At 43.3% G+C, this 18,403-nt stretch overlaps 1 protein-coding gene across 1 annotated transcript in view; it reads left to right on the top strand.

Annotated features, from left to right (window-relative positions):
• spata20 (spermatogenesis associated 20) overlaps positions 1-18,403 on the top strand; it is a 292,534-nt gene that overhangs the window by 176,614 nt on the left and 97,517 nt on the right. The window contains 1 exon segment of the mRNA XM_052033175.1: positions 3,155-3,235. Coding sequence (XP_051889135.1) covers positions 3,155-3,235 — 81 coding nt within the window.

The following is an 18,403-nucleotide window of genomic DNA, read 5'->3' as shown; positions in this document are numbered from 1 at the left end:
ATCCTGACTTACAGGCAGTGGAGGGACCAAGAGGGCTGTTCCAGCACTGTGCTTTGAATGATTATGAGGGGAAAACAATGAACTCCGAGACCTGGGACTCAACACCTCCCTTTGCAATTGGATCCTTGGTACGGCAACTGCACTGCTCAACAGACTGTGATCAGTGAGGATAGGCAGCAACACCTCCAGCACGAGTGTTCTCAACACTGGTGCCCCACAAGGCTGCGTCCTCAGCCCCCTACTCTACTCCTTATACACTCATGACTGTATGGCCAGATTATGGTGTAACTCCATCTACAAGTTTGCAGATGATACCACCGTAGTGGGCCGTATCTCAAATAACGATGAATCGGAGTACAGGAAGGATATAGAGAGCTTAGCAACAATGTCAGCAAAACAAAAATAGCTGGTCACTGACTTCAGCAAGGGGGCGGTGCACATGCACCTGTCTACATCAACAGTGCTGGGTCAAGATGGTTGAGAGCTTCAAGTTCCTGGGAGTGAACATCACCAGTGTTCTGGTCCAACCACATAGATGCCACGGGCAAGAAAGCTCACCAACACCTCTACTTCCTCAGGAGGCTAAAGAAATTTGGCATGTCCCCTTTGACACTCACCGACTTTTATCGATGCACCATAGAAAGCATCCTATCTGGATGCATCACGGCTTGGTACGGCAACTGCACTGCCCGGGACTGCAAGAAACTGCAGAGGGTTGTGGACACAGCCCAGCACATCACGGAAACCAGCCTCCCCTCCATGGTCTCTGTCTATACTTCTTGCTGCCTAGGTAAAGCAGCCAGCAGAATCAAAGACCCCACCCACCCCAGACATTCTGTCTTCTCCCCTTTCCCATTGGGCAGAAGACACAAAAGCCTGAAAGCACGTATCATCAGGCTCAAGGACAGCTTCTATCCCGCTGTTATAAGACAATTGAACGGTCCCCTAGTATGATAAGATGGACTCTTGATCTCACAATCTACCTCATTATGACCTTGCACCTTATTGTCTACCTGCACTGTACTTTCTCTGTAGCTGTGACACTTTATTCTTCATTTTTTATTGTTTTACCTTGTACTACTTCAGTGCACTGTGTAATGAATTAATCTGTATGAATAGTATGCAAGACATGTACCTCACTATGTGCTTGTCCCTCGGTACAATGATGAACTTATTCCAATTCCAATATCCTGAGAAACATCCTTATGAAAATATTCACATTATCATAATTTCTGTTTGGTAATAATTAGATAAGCATGTTATAATTTTAATAGATCAATATTTAAAAGGGAACTTGTGTCAAAGTCCCAAACTCATTGAGTAAAAGGTGGTAGTTCTCCATGGAATTGTAGACACTTCACAGATTTGGCCTCCTAATTTAAATTGCCTGTTTATTTATTGTCCCTCGTGGACTTTAATGTTTTACTCTAGATCCTCTGGCTCCCTGAACCTGATCTATTTCCCCCTCCTGCTACTGCCTGAGAATGTATTGTTGAAAGGCTTCATAGATTAATGTTGCTGTGGCCAGTCCTTGCTGTGAATGTTATAATTAGTTGGACTGGAAGTTTATGATACATCACAGCAATTAAAAGATTGATAATGAAGTTAAATGCCACCTATGAATAAAGTGAACGAATGCAAATTTATTTGTTAACCTTTAGCCTGAAAAATACATGATTAGCAAGTCGATTACCCTGCTCTTTCCAAAGGATCCTCTCCATCTCTCCTCTCTCACTACAACTCAGACTGGCTGAGGTTAGCTTTTTCTGTTGATTCTTGGGATGATGAATGCCTATCCTTCACTGCCTCAGGGTCTTTTATTTGACTGCCTGTGGAGAAGGTCTCAACTCTTGCAACCCAGTGTGGTACATCAGTTGGAGACCTCACTGACCTTCCTTTGTGCTTTTGCAATCATTATCTTTGTGTTTTATCCTTTCTTTGTTCATCCCACTTCCTCTGCACCTTTCCTGAGATTGCTGATTCCTCACTGCTGTTTGGTCCCATGAGCACCAGTTTTCCTCTGGTATCTCACTCAACCAGCTTGTGTTCATGTTGTGACCAAGGACAGGGAGGATGAGCGATATCTTGGCCAAGTAGACCAAAGTCCTGACGTGTCAGATCCACCTCAACAACTACACTCGTATGAGGGAGATTTAGAATGGGAACTTAGCCCACTTATCATTCTGCTTTGTACAGAACTAACTGTGGACTCTTGCTTCAGTGAGATGAAGTAAGTCAACACAGAGCAAGAGTTACAATTTCTTATTGTTAAACAGCAGTGCATAGACTCAGTGAGAAATACTGGCATTTTGTGAGATGCAATAAAACGTATTATCCATCATCCTTAGCATAGTAGATTGCCCCAAGGATCGTAAAAAATGTTTTGCTGATCCAAAGAGGAAGGCAGGACAATTGATCAAAAGCTTGGTTAAAGAAGCATCATACAATGAAAAGGTTCATGGAGGGAATTTGAGAGAGTCTAAATCATCGAAGGCACAAACTTACTGTGGAGGGAACAAAAATGTGAGTGAGGGTTTCAGGCACAAATGGACGGAGGCAGTTTAGAGACGAGCAACACTGTGCATATGGAATAGGCCCTCAGGATGTAAATGTGCGATCAGAAGCTTGGCTCAGGATCAACAAGATATGAGCAGTCTAGTTCAGTCTGATGCAGTGGCCAAGAGGGGGTTGGAGATGGTGGACAGGAAAGGTTTAGAGGGATATGCATGGATAGGAAAGGTTTAGAGGGATATAGGCCAAACATAGACACATGGGATTAGCTTAAAAGGGTTGGTATGGACCAGTTGGGCCAAAGGGCCTACTTCTGTGCAATGTGACTGTATGACTCTGTGGTGGATAGGGAGTGAGAGAAGTTTGTGATGAGGATTGAAGAAAATGGCTTCAGTCTTCCTATTATTTGTTTGGAGGATGTTTGTGCTTATCTAGGACTGGATAATAGACAAGAAGCCCGATGTCAATGAAGGGTCAGGGAAGCTGCAGACTTCAAAACTCTCTCTAATGCAAAGTGACAGCTGTGCCCAGCCTGAACTGTCTTTACAAACCTCAAAACATGGTTAAAATTGACTACAGATAGATTTAATGGGCTTGTCTGATGCCTTTGTCTTTGATTCTGCTTTCTTTTCTCCTGCTGCAGGTCGTGATCCGTGGTGAGCTGGAAGCACCTGACACACAGGAATTGATAGAGTGCATCAATGCACACTTTGTACCCAACAAGGTAGGAGATGGATGTGTGCAGCTGACCTTGTTTCTGTGGCTGGGAGTATAAAAACAAAGACACGAGCATTTTATCGAGGAAGTCAGCAGCTTGAATCATCTCTCATTAGTTGCTCCAGAGTGTACTGATTGTTGTCTTGGGCTAAAGTCTTTGCCAGTAATGATTGGCAGCTGGAGTCTGAACTCTGGATGAGCAACATTATAAAATATGCCAGCATAGCTAGCAAGGATCCCATGGCCTGTGCAAAATCCAAACTGGATTGTGGAAGAATGTGCTGTAGACTTGGGAAAAAGAGGGGCCTAGCTAAAATAAATATAACAAATCTATTTTCCTCAGCAGAGGTGTGCAATATCAGGGGGCATAGATTTCACAGTAATTGGTACAGGACAGGTGAGGAAAAGGATTCTTCACCCAGATGGTTTAGGGGTCAAGAACTCAGAGATGGTTTAGGGGTCAAGAAGATGGGGTGGTGCAAATAGAAACTCTCGTCAGATTTTAAACTGTATTTGGATGAATAGGGACTGCAAGGCTGCAGACCCAGTTCTGGAAGTTGGGATTCAGTGGTGTTATGTGAATGGCTGCCATCAATTACTACAGTTCTGTGATGTGTAGGAAGTGTGTTCCCATTGAAAATCATGCTGCAGTTTATCCAATCTCAATTAATTCCTACAGGTAACTTTATGTTTTTTTTCTTTGAACAGACAAGGTCATTTCCTTTCAAATGTTAGCTTTGTCAAACCTCCTTTAGTCTACGTCACGTTGAGCTTTTGAATGTGATTATGTCACATTCATAGCACCTTGCAGTATCTTTCACACTTACTATTCACTACTTCCATGGGCACAACACTCTAGGAAGATGTCGGTCCTTTGGAATGATTCAGAATTTCTACAATTGACTTGGGTGCATTGTTAGACTCTGCCTGCCATTGTTGATCTATAACGTTACAGGAGCTGGAACCACCTCTCTGATGATGGATGTGTTTCTTGCCAATGGTCAAGGAGGGTTGGAGTGCAGTTCCGTTCCTCAAGCTGGTTCTGGGCTTTTCTGGAAAGTGATTGTTCCAGGAATTGTCCAAACTTAGTGCAAGCAAAGGACCTTGCCAACTGGGTGGATAGCTCCTGTTTTCTTTGAATACGATGTTTGGAAAGCGATTTAAAATTTTGACTTTGTTGTGATGTAAGGAGCAATTTTATGATATCAACACTCCACTCCATTTAGGAAGTTCCAATTAAATTTCACGCCTGCAGAATTACTTTGGCTCAGACATCTCCTCCTCCTCTTGTTTCTATAATTAATTTATTCTACACTGTTTCTCCTCACTAGATCCTTTCAATGCACCTTATTGATATTTTTCTCAGGTAACAAAAGGAACCGATAGGGCGGAAAGAGAAAAAAAAACTTGCTCTGCTTCAGGGGTCCAGTAAACAGGGACATGGCCTTAAAATTATTGCCAGGGGGTGTAGGAGTGATGTTAAGAAGCCACTTCTTCACACAAGGGAAGAGCCACATCTCTTCCCCAATGTGCTGTTGCGGCTGTGGAGATCGGGGGATGGGGTGTAGGTAGTTATTTAACAATTTCACAACTAAGATTGATAGATTCTTAATAAAAACTGAAATTGCTGGGAACAGTCAGCAGGTCAGGCAGCATCTGTGGAAAGAGACACAGAGTTAATGTTTCAGGTTGGAGATCTCTCATTAGAACTTAATAGATATTTTTGGCTAAGGATGTTAATGGTGATGGCACTGACCTGGGCAATTCCAGTTGACAGATCAGCCACAATTTACTTGAATGGCAGAAGAGGATCAAGGAATTGAATGGGATCTTCTTATTCCAAATTGCTTATGTTACCATTTTCTGTTCTATTCCTCTATTTCGCTGTTGCTGGTCCCACTATCCTGCTCTCTGACTCCTGTTTTCACAGGAAGTATCTTGTTTTGTTTGCAGAAGGAAAAAATAGCTTTCCGAACAAAAAAGTAAATGTGATACAACAGAAAAACATCAAAACATAGAGCAGGTCAGCAAGCTTCTACAGAAAGAAAGAGACGTGTTAATGGTTCACATTAAACTCTTTCATCACCATTAAAACCATGAAAGGTAAATCACATCTTCATTACTGCAAGGCAGATGGGAGAGGAAAACTGATTACCAAAAGTGACTTATCAGTAAATTGTTGAAAGAACTGGGATTGGCAGCTGATCTGACAATGAAAGGAGAACAACATAAGAAAAACAATGAACACAGGATTAGCTAAAGTGGTAGGAGAACACAAGGAAAGTGGGAGACCTGAGTGCTTGTCAATCAAGTTGGAAATGAAAGATGGAAAGCTAGTAAAGGCCCAGACATGCTACCCATGATCTATCCTCTCCTTCTGACTGCATATTCTGTGCAATTTGACAACATGTAAACATATATCAGGTTAGAGTAGTTTCATTGTCACCCGGAATGAAAACAAGTCCTTTGGCTCACTTCTATAGATAGAGTGGACAGCCAGCGCCTCTTTCCCAGGGCACCAATGCTCAATACAAGAGGGCGTGGCTTTAAAGTAATGGGTGGTAAATTCAAGGGAGATATCAGAGGGAGGTTTTTTACCCAGAGAGTGGTTGGGGCATGGAATGCTCTGCAGGTACATTGGTCAAATTTAAGAGATTGCTAGATAAGCATATGGAGGAATTTAAAATAGAGGGATATGTGGGAGGAAGTGGTTAGATGGTCTTAGGCGTGGTTTAAAGGTCGGCACAATATGGTGGGCCGAAGGGCCTGTATTGTGCTGTACTGTTCTATGTTCTATACCAATCTTATTTCCCAGCACCTGCCCTGTAGCCTTCTATGCCAAGCCATTTCAAGGGCTCATCTAAATGTTGTGGGAATTCCTGCTTGCTCTACCCCTTCAGGTAGTGAGATCCAGGTTTCAGTATTCCTCAAGTCTCCTCTAAGTCTCCTTCCCCTTATCTTAAGCTTATGCCCTCCAAGTGGAAAAATTCCTCATTATCTACCCTATCTGTGACCCTCTTACTTCTGTATATCTCAACCAGGCCCTCCTTCAGTCTTTCCCTCCATAGATGCTGGCTGACCCGCTGGGTTCCTCCAGCGTTTTGTGTGTTGCTCCAGATTCCAGCATCTGCAGTCCCTTGGGCCTCCCTTCAGTTTTCCCAGCTCCAAAGAAAACAAACCTTGCCTGTCCACTCTGTCTTCATATCTGAACTGCCACATCCCAGGCAATATCTCTGCACTCTGTCCTGCCTGTACAATCATGTCCTTCCTATAGTATGGTGACCCAGAACTACACACAGTACTCCAACTATGGCCTAACTAATGATGTACCATAACCTTCTTTCTCTTTTATTCTGTGCCCTGACCAATGAAGGCAGTCCTCTTAACTACCTTATCTACGTATACTGCTGTCTTCAGGGATCCTTGGTCGTGTACACCAAATTCCCTCCATTCCTCAGTATTTCGTAGGGTCCTACCATTCCTTGTGTATGTCCTCGTCGTGGCTATCCCTCGAGGTTGAGGATGATGGTCTTCATTCCGTTGATCTATTTATGGGCTCTCAAGTGGCTTATGAGGCCAATCTTAGCTCTGAAGGTTCTTCTGCATTCAGGACAGGTAGTTCCAGACGGCAGATCAGGCTTTGGTTGTTTCTGCCTCTCTTTCCATTTTCTTCTCTTTTCCTCTAAGTCTGCACATCTGTTGGCTTCGAAGGTTGCTGTTCCTTCTTGGATGATGGTTTGCCAGAGTTTCCTGCCCTTGGCATTGGTTTCACAATTGTTGATGTCGATCTTACATTTCTTCATGTTGGCTTTTAAGACATCTTTGAATCTCTTCTGTTGTCCGCCTCTTTTATGTTTGCCTTCTTTAAGCTGGGAGTAGAAGATTTGTTTCGGCAGACGTTTGTCTTTCATCCGAACAACATGACCGCTCCATCTTAGTTGGTTCTTGATAACGTAGGCTTCAATGCTTGTCGTTTTTGCTTCATTTGGCATGCTGATGTGTGTATGTCCTAGCCTTTCTTTAACCTCCCATAATACATCACTTCAACATTTTCAGGATTAAGTTCAATCTGCCATTTCTCTGCCTATTTTATCAACTGATCAATATTATTCCGTAGCTGAAGACTACCCTCCTGCAATGTCACCACACCACCAGTCTTCATGTCATCTGCGAACCTACTAATCATACCTCCTATACTCACATCCAGATCGTTAAGGCATCTAACAAACTGCAAGGGTCCCAGCACCAAGCACTGCGCCACTAGTCACAGGCTTCCAGTTGCAAAAACATCACCCTTGGCCATCACGCTCTGCTTCCCATCACCAAACCAATTTTGGACCCAATTTCCCAAATCGCATTGGATCCCATGGGCTCTTAAAACCTTTGAACTAGTCTCCCATGTGGGTCCCTGAAGTCCATGTAAACTACATCAATTGTGCAATGCTTATCGACACACTTAACCATCTACCCAAAAAATTGGTCAGACAGGGCCTTCCCTCACTTAACAAAGCATGCTCATTGCCCCTGATCAGTCCCTGCTCCTCCAAGAGCAGATTGATCCTGTCCCTCAGAATTTTTTCCGTTAAGTACCCTACCTCTGACGTTACACTCTCCAGCATATAATCACCTGGCTTATCCCTGCTGGCATTCTTGAATAATGTTTCAAATGTACTGTCCTTCAGTAATCTAGCACCTAATCTATGGCCAGAGAAGATTTGAAAGTTTCTTTCAGAGCCCCAGCAATCTCTTCCCTTGCCTCCCATCACAGCCTGCGATGCATCTCATCATGCCTTAAAGATTTATCTACTTTTAAGTATGCTAAGTCATCTAATATCTCCTTTTTGATTGTAACTTGTTCTGGAATTCCACCGTTGGCCTCCCTGAATTCTCCAACCATGATATTCCTTATTCATAGTGAATGCAGATAAGAAGTATCCAACTTTCCCATAAAGCAGTAAGACTGGTGGGGATTCCATAACAGAGATGTCTGAACCAGATAGGCATAGGTTAATTGGTTTATTATTGTCACATGTACCGAGGTACAGTTACAAACTTTGTTTTGCATACAGATCATTTCACCACATCAGTACATCGAGGGAAAAGCAAAAACAGAATGCAGAGTATCGTGTTACAGTTACAGAGAAAGTGCAGGCAGAAAACAAGGTGCCATAAAGTTAAGGTAAGGTGTAGGAGATTCAGAGGAGATCTCAGGAAGAGTTTTTATACCCAGAGAGTGGTTGGAGACTGGAACTTGCTGCCTGAGTAGGTAGTGGAGGTAGAGACTACATGCCATTTGAGTAGATGAGCACTTAAAGCACCAAGGCATAGAAGGATTCTGGTCAAGTGCTGGTAAATGGGATTAGTGTAGGGCAGTACTTCATGGCTGGCATGGACACAGTGGGCTGTAGGACCTGTCTCTGTGCTGCATGACTATGGCTCTGTGAGTTACCACAGTTACTGGAAGCAAGTAATATTAATTTAATCTGTTTACCAGTACCTAACACTTTAGTTATCCTCCCTTGCCATTTTATACCATCCTTTAAAAACTCCTTGCTTCGGTCTGGGGTACCAGCTGTTCAGAGAAACCAGACTGATTTTCAACTGCCGGGGATGTCCAAACCAAGCTGCGTCCTGCCCTTGCCTCTACTCTTACCAACGTACTTATCCATCTGTGGTACTGAAAACAGCTGAGATTCACTAGCACCTCCCAGGTAAGATCAGTTTAGTCACAGAGTCATACACAATGGAAGCAGGCCCAGTCGCCCACCAATCCTGCAGTAACCATCAAACATCTATTTACACTAATCCTACATTAATCTCATTTCATTCTCCCTACATTCTTCTCAACTTTCCCCAGATTCTACCACTCACTCACACACGGGCCAGTAAACCTACTAAACCATAGGTCTGTGGGAGGAAACCGGAATGCTGAAAGGAAACCCACGCAAACACAGGGAGGACGTGCAAACTCCACACAGACAGTACCGGAGGGCAAGATTGAACCCATATCAATGGAGCTGTGAGATGGCAGCTCTGCTAGCTACACCACTGTCTCCTCCCCTAGAAACACAGGATCTATTTCAGGATTTTTCTGAGCTCATTTAATCAACTTGCCTTTGGGGGAGACTCACCTGATATTTGTGAATTTGTGTTTCTAACACTAACAGCCCAAGTAGCATTGAATCTGTGAGCTGCATTAGTAGAACCGAGGTAAATCAAATTGAACATTGCTGCAGCATCTAAGATCTGCCAGTATTGCTGGCTCCTTTAACATAACCTGGTATTTTTTTGTCAGTTTATCTAACAGCTGCATTCAAAGGCTAGGGTCAGGAATTTACTTTGCAAATGTTGAAAAATTCATGGTTCAGCTTGACTAAACAATTAGTACACTTTCTTCTCCTGTTGTAGTGTGAACTGACCATAAATGTCAGAAGAATTTCAAGTAGGTTTACTGCTAATCAGGGAAGTTATGCTGTCTGGGATAGTCTCACTGGAAAAATAGACTCTTAAAGCTAAATTGTTTCAACATGCTAAACTATAGGTTGCATTTATGAGAAAGTCATTGAGATTTCTAATCTTTATTGATAAGGAACTTAAACTAACCGGATCTAGGAATGGAAATAGTGCTTACGGCCTCTCGAACATCTACTGGCATTCAATAGATAATGACTGATCTGTGTCTTCCCTACTTTCTCACCTTTGAACAATATCCCTTAGCTATCAAGCTTCTTGCAACTTCAGTCTTGACAGCACTATTTGTCCGCAGGATCTATGATCTTTTGGGGAAAAGAATTCCAGACCTCTACCCTTTGAGAAGAAGGACCATCTTATTGCCTTCCGGAATGGCTGATTTCCAATTTTCCCCCAGCAGAATAAATGAATTCTTCCCTTCCATGTTATTCAGTTATTTTAAAGAGATCATCCTCCATATCCACGACAGTATCAGTAGGAGTGACCACCGCACAGTCCTTGTAGAGATGAATTCCTGGCTTCATAGTGAAAATCCACTTCAGCGTGTTGTGTAGCCATGCCACACTGTGAACAGATCCAGCAACTCAGGACTGGGCATCTATGAGGCGCCGTGGCCCATCAGAATCTGCAGAATCATACTCAATCACAATCTGCAACCTCGTGGCCTCGCTCCACCATCACCATCAATCCAGAGGATCTGCCCTGGGTTCACTAAAGGGTTCAGGAGGGCATGCCAGGAGCAGCATCAGGCATACCTCAGAGTGAGGAATCAACCTGGTGAAGCTACAAGACTGGACTACTTGCATGCCAAACAGCATAAACAGCATGCAATAGACAGAGCTAAGAAATCCCACAACTAACGGATCAGATCTAAGCTCTGCAGTCCTGCCACATCCAGTCATGAATGGCGGTGGACAATTAAACAACTCACTTGGACGAGCAGGCTCCACAAATGTCCTCCTTCTCAACGATGGGGGAGCCCAGCACATCAACCCAAGAAAGAAGCATGTGCAAGAATCTTCAGTCAGAAGTGCAGAGCGGATGATCCATCTCAGCCTTCTCCTGTGGCCCCCAGCATTATAAATGCCAGTCCTCAACCTATTCGATTCACTCCACATGATATCAAGTAATGTCTAAAGGCATTGGATACAGCAAAGGCTATGGACCCTGACAACATTCCTTGTGCTCCAGAACTTGCCTCGCCCTTTGTGGGTGACACAAAACTAACTGTGAGGGACAGGGAGAAGAATCAAGACAATTAGACTGGCAGAATGAGCAGTCAAGTGGCTGATGAAATTTAATACAGAAAAATATAAAATACATTTTGGCCAAAGAATGAGAAGATATACTAATGACAAAATAGTGTAGTTAAAAAAAATGTACACAACCAAACAGTACTTAACTCTTTGGAGATGGCAAGATATTGTAAGATGGTTATTAGCAAAGCATATAGGACTTTGGGCTTTATAAATGGAGGCGTGGATTACAAAAACAGGAAGTTATGTTCAACCTTTATGGAATTTTTTTATATTGTGTGCAGTCTGATCACCACATTGTAGAAAGCTTGTGAAGATCCTAGAGAGGATGCAGTAACCATTCACGAGAATGGCTCCAGGTACGAGGGATTTTAGCTACAGGGTTAGATTCGAGAAGCTTTTTATATCCATGCTTCAAAGAGGTTTGGCAGAAAATTATACACTACTGAAAGAACTCAGTGGGTCAAGCAGCAACGGGATGGTTGATATTTCGGGGCGAGACCTTGCATCAGGAATGAGAGTGTAGAGGGAAGATAGCCTGTATAGAAATGCGAGAGGGAGGGTTGGGACAGAAGCTGGGAGGTGATAGGTCGAATCAGATGAAGGAAGGTGGATGATGGGCAGGTTGGGGAGGGGTAAGGGGAATGTGGAATGTGGAGACCTACTAGGTGATAGGTGGAAACAGATAAGGAGAGAGAAAGAAAAGGTTTGGTTGAAATGTACAAGAAGTAAAGGGAGGGAATTTGTATCCATTAGTGGACGGTTAAAGGACCAATAGACACAGATTTAGAGTGACAGCCAATTACATGGGAGATATAAGGAAAATGTTCTTACACAGAAAGATGATGATCGGGAACTCACTGCTTTAAGAGTAGAGGAACAGTCAATCGGGCTTTTCCAGAGGAATCAGATATACATTTAAAGGAAAGTAATTTGCTGGGATAGAGGGAAAGAGCAGGAGAATGGGGCTACTGGATTCCTCCACAGAGTTGAATGCCCTCCTGTGCTGTAAATCTGCTATCATTCTGTTTGACCTACTAAGCATTAGCAGTGATTGTCTAATGAAGCTGGTACAGGTGCAAGCATGACATTGCCTCATTTATCAATGCAACCTATTTATTTACTGAGCCACAGCCATTCACTTGTGAATGTTGACAGAGATGAAGTAATTTAAAGGTCTTTCCTGTCATATTAGTAGGCAACAACTGATTAGCTTGTTTTATAAGTGTTTTTCTTGTCATTTTGCGGCTTTTTTAAAGGATATCCATATTTTAAAGCTTTTTACGTCTGCAGTTATGGAAGCATAGTTCAATCATTGCTTTCTTATTACCTGTTTCACACATATATCTGGGTTACTGTCTCTAAACTAGTCTATGTATGAAAGGATTAAATTCATTGCTGTGTGTACATAGTGGGGGGAGGAGGTTGGAGTCAGAAGGGGAAAGTGATGGAGTGGAGGGATGGGAAACAGGGATGGGCATATTGATGTTGGGGGCTGAGAAGGAACCAAGGCTGAGAGTTAGTGAAGGAACCAAGGATCAGCCAACATTTCAGGTGGAAATCAGACCAGGATCGAAGAAGGGTAGATCACAGGAGTTATGGGGGCCATGGATCAGAGGCCAGTGGGTAAAGAGTGCTTGGAGATTGGGAGTCATTGTGTGGTTGTTGTTGGGTGGATATGGGAAGGGCCAACAGTTGCAGGTAGATATCTGAAGGTGTCCAAAAGCCAACAAGGATAGGAACAGGACAACATCTTCCAGGTTTCACTGTAATGCTGCAAAAGCACTGTTGCACCGAGCGTGAAGACATCCCGTGTGCCCCAAGGTGGAATCACATCACGATTGTAAAAGGAATTCACCACAGGCAATGCCCAGTCAAACTTTTCAAGAGGCGCAAAATGACTTTGAAGTGGTTGTTATTGTTCTTCACACAGAAAGAAGTATATTTTCAATTATATAACACTGAAAGAGCCTGCATTTCTTTTTGATCCCTTTTAATCCTCTCTGGTAAGGGGAGCGATGGTGGGCGATTGGAGAACTAAATGAAATGGGTTTATTATTGTCCCATGTACCGAGGTACAGTGAAAAACTTTGCTTTGCATGCCATCCATACAGGTCATTTCATCACATCAGTGCATTGAGGTAGTACAAGGGAAAAGCAATAACAGAACGCAGGATATACTGTTAATAGTTACAGAGTAAGTGCATTGAAAGCAGACAATAAGGTTCAAGGCCATGACAAGATAGATTGTGAGGTCAAGAGTCCATCTTATCGTACTAGAGGTCAGTTCAATATTCTCATAACAGCAGGATAGAAGCTGTCCTTGAGCCTGATGGTACGTGCTTTCAGGCTTTTGTATCTTCTGCCCAATGGGAGTAGGGAGAAGAGAGAATGTCCAGGATGGGTGGGGTCTTTGATTATGCTGGCTGCTTTACCGAGGCAGTGAGAAGTTCAGACAGAGTCCATGGAGGGGAGGCTGGTTTCCATGATGTGCTGAGCTGTGTCCACAACACTGCAGTTTCTTGCAGTCTTGGGCGAGCAGGTGCCGTACCAAGTCGTGAACTGCTGACCTTGCATCGTAGTTTGAAAAGGAAGGAACGGATAAACCGAGTAATTGTGCTGAGTTAGTTTAACTTGTGGTGGGCATGATAATGAATCCATTCTAAGGGGCATTATTACCTTCATTTAGAAAGCTTAATCAGAAATACTCAGTAGCGGTTAGCGTAACGCTATAACAGCACCAGTGACTCGGGTTCAATTCTGGCCACTGTCTGTAAGGAGTTTGTATGTTCTCCCCGTGTCTGCGTGGGTTTCCTCCAGGTGCTCCGGTTTCCTCCCACATTCCAAAGACGTACAGGTTAGGAAGTTGTGGGCATGCTATGTTGGCGCCGGAAGTGTGGCGACATTTGAGGGCTGCCCCCAGAACACTCTATGCAAAAGATGCATTCCACTGTGTGTTTTGATGTACATGTGACTAATAAAGATATCTTTTAATTTATTGAGGGAGGTTATGTCTGACTACCCTGATTGAATTTTTGAATGAGAAGACCAGGAAGGCAGTACGTTTGCTGTAGTCTATGGGGCTCAGTACTCAGTTCCTTCTAGTCAGTTGGGCAGAAAGATAGCTAGTATTTAATCCAGTGGATTGTGGGGTGGTGCATTGGTGAGATGCAATAAGGCAAGAGAATATGTAATGAATTGCAGGACAGTGCAAGTGTGTTGGAACAGAGGGAGTGAATGTTCACAGGTCCTTAAAGGTAACAGGACAATAAGGTGGTAAACAGATTTCTTTTACTAGCAGAGGTATAGAATATAAGAGCCAGGAGGCTATGCTGGAGTAGTCTACAATGCAAATGGGATCACAGCTTGACCACTGTGTACTCTACAGGCCACCACATTGCAAGGAAGATGCCGTTGCACTGGAGAGGGTGCAGAGGAGACTTATGAGGACTGCAACATTTTGGCGATGAGGAAAGATTGGATAAGCTGGTGTTGTTTTCTTTAGAACAGAGGAGGCTGAAGGGAGACTTAATTGAGGTGAATAAAGTTGAAGGGCTCAGGTAGATGAATTATGAGGGAATATGAAGGAATTATTTCCCCCAGCAGAAGGGTCAAAAGTCAGGGGATATAGATTGTGGGAGGATCAGAGGGGAGGTAAGGAAAAATATTTTCACCCGAAGGGTAGTAGGAATCTAAAACTCACTGCCTGGAAAGTGATAAAGGCAGAAACCCTCATCACATTTAAACAGTACTTAGATGTGGACTTGGTACAAATACGATGGCCAGAACGATCTGTGTAATAGAAATTCTATGATTTTGCTTCTATTTCTAGGCATACCTCTGATCCTTTGATCAATTGTCTTAATATTTCTTCATGTAGCTCATTATCAAATTTGGTATAATAGTAGTATGAAATGCCTCAGAATGTTTTGCCTTGATAAAGGTACTATACAAATGCAAGTTGCTGTAGGTTCTGGCAGTTCTGTTCCACAGTAAAATAAGAATGCAGGTGGCATGGAATTGTTTTGACTACAGAACCTATAGGTTACATAGAAACAGGAAAAAAAATTGGAATGCTCACTCACTACTTAAGAATGCCCACATACAAAATCAGGATCAGATTTATTATCACTGACACATGTCGTGAAATGTGTTGTTTTGTGGCAGCAGTACATTGCAAGACATAAAAATAACCAAAAAAAAAAATAAAATGGTGCAAAAGAGGAATAACAGGGTAGGGTTCATGGACCGTACAGAAATGCTTTGCTTTCTTTGAAATCAGTATTTTTATCTCAACTCCATCCACTTGTTACCATCTTGTTTAAAACCCTTGGCTCGAAAAATCTATTAAAATCATGAATTAAGGTTCCATCTCCTGATTTTGTGAGTGAGTTCCACACTTTTACCACCTTCTACCTGTCCTCGATAAATGCACTACATTGAAATCAAGATGAGGATGCAGAGGAGACTTGCAAGAATTGTGCGAGGAAAGAAGACTTCAATTATCTGAGATGCTAGGATGTTTCTTGCAAGTTAAGGTAGAATTTTAGTGGGAGAGTTCAGGATGATAAGTATTGATGGAGTAAGCAAGGAGAAACTTTTTCAAGTGGCAGCAAGGTTTGAAAAGCATCCCAAGAAAATCAGAAGGAGTATGAGATGATTCTTCATTCAGTGACCTTGCCATACTCTGCTGAAAGGGTACTGGTAGCAAATTCAATAGTATCTTTCAAGAAGGAATTGGAGAAATATTTGAAAAGGAAAACATATAGCAGAGAAAGGGACTAATGAGATGGCTTATTTCAAGATGTCATCACAGACACTAGGGCCTATTAAAACCCTCCCTTAGGCTAGTTAAAAGTAGGCCATTCATCTCTTCAAATCTGCTTTGCTTTCATTGAGATCAGTATTTTTATCTTAACTCCATCCACTTGGTACCATCTTGTTTGAAACCCTTGGCTAGAAAAGTCAGTCAGATTCAAAATCATGAATTGAGCTTCCATCCCCTGATTTTGTGAGTGAGTTTCACACTTTTACTGCCATCTACCTGAATTGTCCCTTCACTTCTCTCCCTGTCTAATGCTGATTTTCAAGTTTTGTCTTCTAACCAAAGCACCTCCAGCAGAAGATGTTCCTATTTCCCCAAGAATTCCATAGTCCTATAAACCCAAATCAAAAACAGTATGCAACAAATAGAGCTAAGGGATCCCATAACCAATGGATCAGATCAAAGCTAGAGTCCTGCTACATCTAGACATCAATGGTGGGACATGACCAAACAGGTAAGGGGAAGAGGGGGCTCCAGGAGCATTCCTGTTCTCAACAGTAATGGAGCCCAGCATGTGAGTCCTAAGGAGAAGGCTGAAATATTTACAATTATGTTCAGCCATGCCATTGAGTGGACAATCCATCTTGACTTCCTTCGCAGACCCCAGCACCCAGAAACTGACCTTCACTCTGGTCTATCTTTATTTATATTTTCTTATGAGGTGGGAAGGAGGCCATTTGGCCCATCAAGTCTATGCTGTCCTTCAGAGCATTCCCTTCAGTCCCAATCCCCCTATAAGTTATTGTCCCTCCTGTGTTCATCAACCACCTATCTCCTGCCACCCACCTACACTAATGGTAATTTATTGTAGCCATTTAACCGACCAGCATGTCTTAGTGATGTGGGAGGAAACTGGAGCACCGGAGGAAACCTGTGCAGTCATAGGAAAAGTATACAACTCCACACAGACAGAACCCTAGGTCAGGGTCAAACCGAGGTTGCTTGAGCTGTGTGTCGGATTCGCTTGTGATGTCAAGAACAGGCAGCAAGTACAAGATACTGAAAAGTGAATAAAGCAGACAATGTCGCAGCTGTGGTACAGAAGATCTGCACTCCAGTACTAGCCGTGTCCCTAGCCAAGCTGTTCCAGAACAGTTTCAACACTGGTACCTGCCCGACAATGTGGAAAATTACCAGCTATCTCCTGTCGCTAAAAAGCACAACAAATCCAATCCATCGTATTACTGTGTTTTCAACGGTGCTATTAAGGGGCACTTACTGATCTACAACCTATTTATTGATGCTCAGTTTAAGTTTTGCTAAAACCACTCTGCTCTATCACAGCCTTGGACCAAGCTTGGGCCAAAGAGGTAATGTGAGAACGACTGTCAACATTGTTTAGTGTAAGCCCATTTTCTCCTATGCTTCAGTGAACGAGTTGACGATACGCAGGCGCCATCTGTCCATTGCAACTTTATGACTGAGGTTGGCGTGGCCTTGATTCTGAGTGGATGTGACAAAGGTGAAATCCTTTCCCTTTCATCCTGTAGGTTAGTACCAGTCTAGTAGGGAACTTGTTGGTGGTGAGCTGGAAGATTGTGGCAAGCAAGATTGAGAACGTCAGAATGATGACACTGCCTTGCATGACTCTGATCTGCACTAAGATTGGGTCTTTGATTAGAATCATGGCTTGCATGTTACTGTGTAATGAACATAGAATGGAGACCAGTTTTTGAGAGGGGCCAAATTTGAGAAGGAAGCTGTACAGTCCCTTTCTGTTGACAGAGTCAAGGCTGCTGAGAAAGTCTGCGTATATTGGTTGATGTTGCTCCCTGTGATTACAAGTTTCTGAGTTTCCCTGTCAATCTGTCACCTTCCCAGAAGAGGGAAATGAGTCTGTGAATTTGTGCCAGAAATTCCTCTCTGCCAAGTTACAGGATTTCAGCAGGGATGCCATTTGTTCCAAAGGCCGTGTTGATATTCAGCTGGCATATGGCATTTTCAGCTTCCTTTCCTGCTGAGGTGTCAACATGACTGGACTGGATAGTGAGCTGTGGGATGGAGACAAGGACACTTGTGTCCCAGTTGGGGAATTCCACAAAGTCCTCCTTCCAGGAGATGCAGGCTGCCTTGTTGGCCTTGATAGGCTCCCTGTTTGGGTTGTACAAGGTCTTGGTGAAGCGGAAGACTCCATGCATGTTGTCGTCATCAGTGAGCTACTGGATTTCCAGCCCTCTTTCCAACCAGCATCTGTTTGTTGGGTCACAAGGTTTTAGTTGGACTGCAGCCTGCATTTGTGCACTTCCCGGAAAGTGCAAAGGAGTTTCTAATTTCACCTTGTGTTGGAGGTTAATTAGCTCCTGCTCTCGTCAAAACAATCCTGGTGTATTCTGGTAGAGGGTCTGTTCACAGCTGCAGATTATGATGGACTTCAGGGCCAGGCAACAGGCAGCTCCTGTTGCCTGTGCGTTTGGTTTGACCAATCACAAGTAATATTAGGGTCGTTTACGTTCAGAACAAAGCACTGAAATGGGACCTGTGAGATTCCTCATGGTACCACACAGACTTCAGTGCAGTTGTCGGCACAGCAGTCACAGAACGGAGTCAGTCCTTAAAGGCACACTCCCCCATGGCAGCCAGACAGCAACAAAACACACTGTGCCTGCTGTGGTGGAAACAGCTC

Source organism: Pristis pectinata, chromosome 18 (genome assembly GCF_009764475.1).
Source record: "Pristis pectinata isolate sPriPec2 chromosome 18, sPriPec2.1.pri, whole genome shotgun sequence".
In the NCBI taxonomy this organism is placed as follows: domain Eukaryota; kingdom Metazoa; phylum Chordata; class Chondrichthyes; order Rhinopristiformes; family Pristidae; genus Pristis; species Pristis pectinata.
This window is presented reverse-complemented; position numbering and strand designations above follow the sequence as displayed.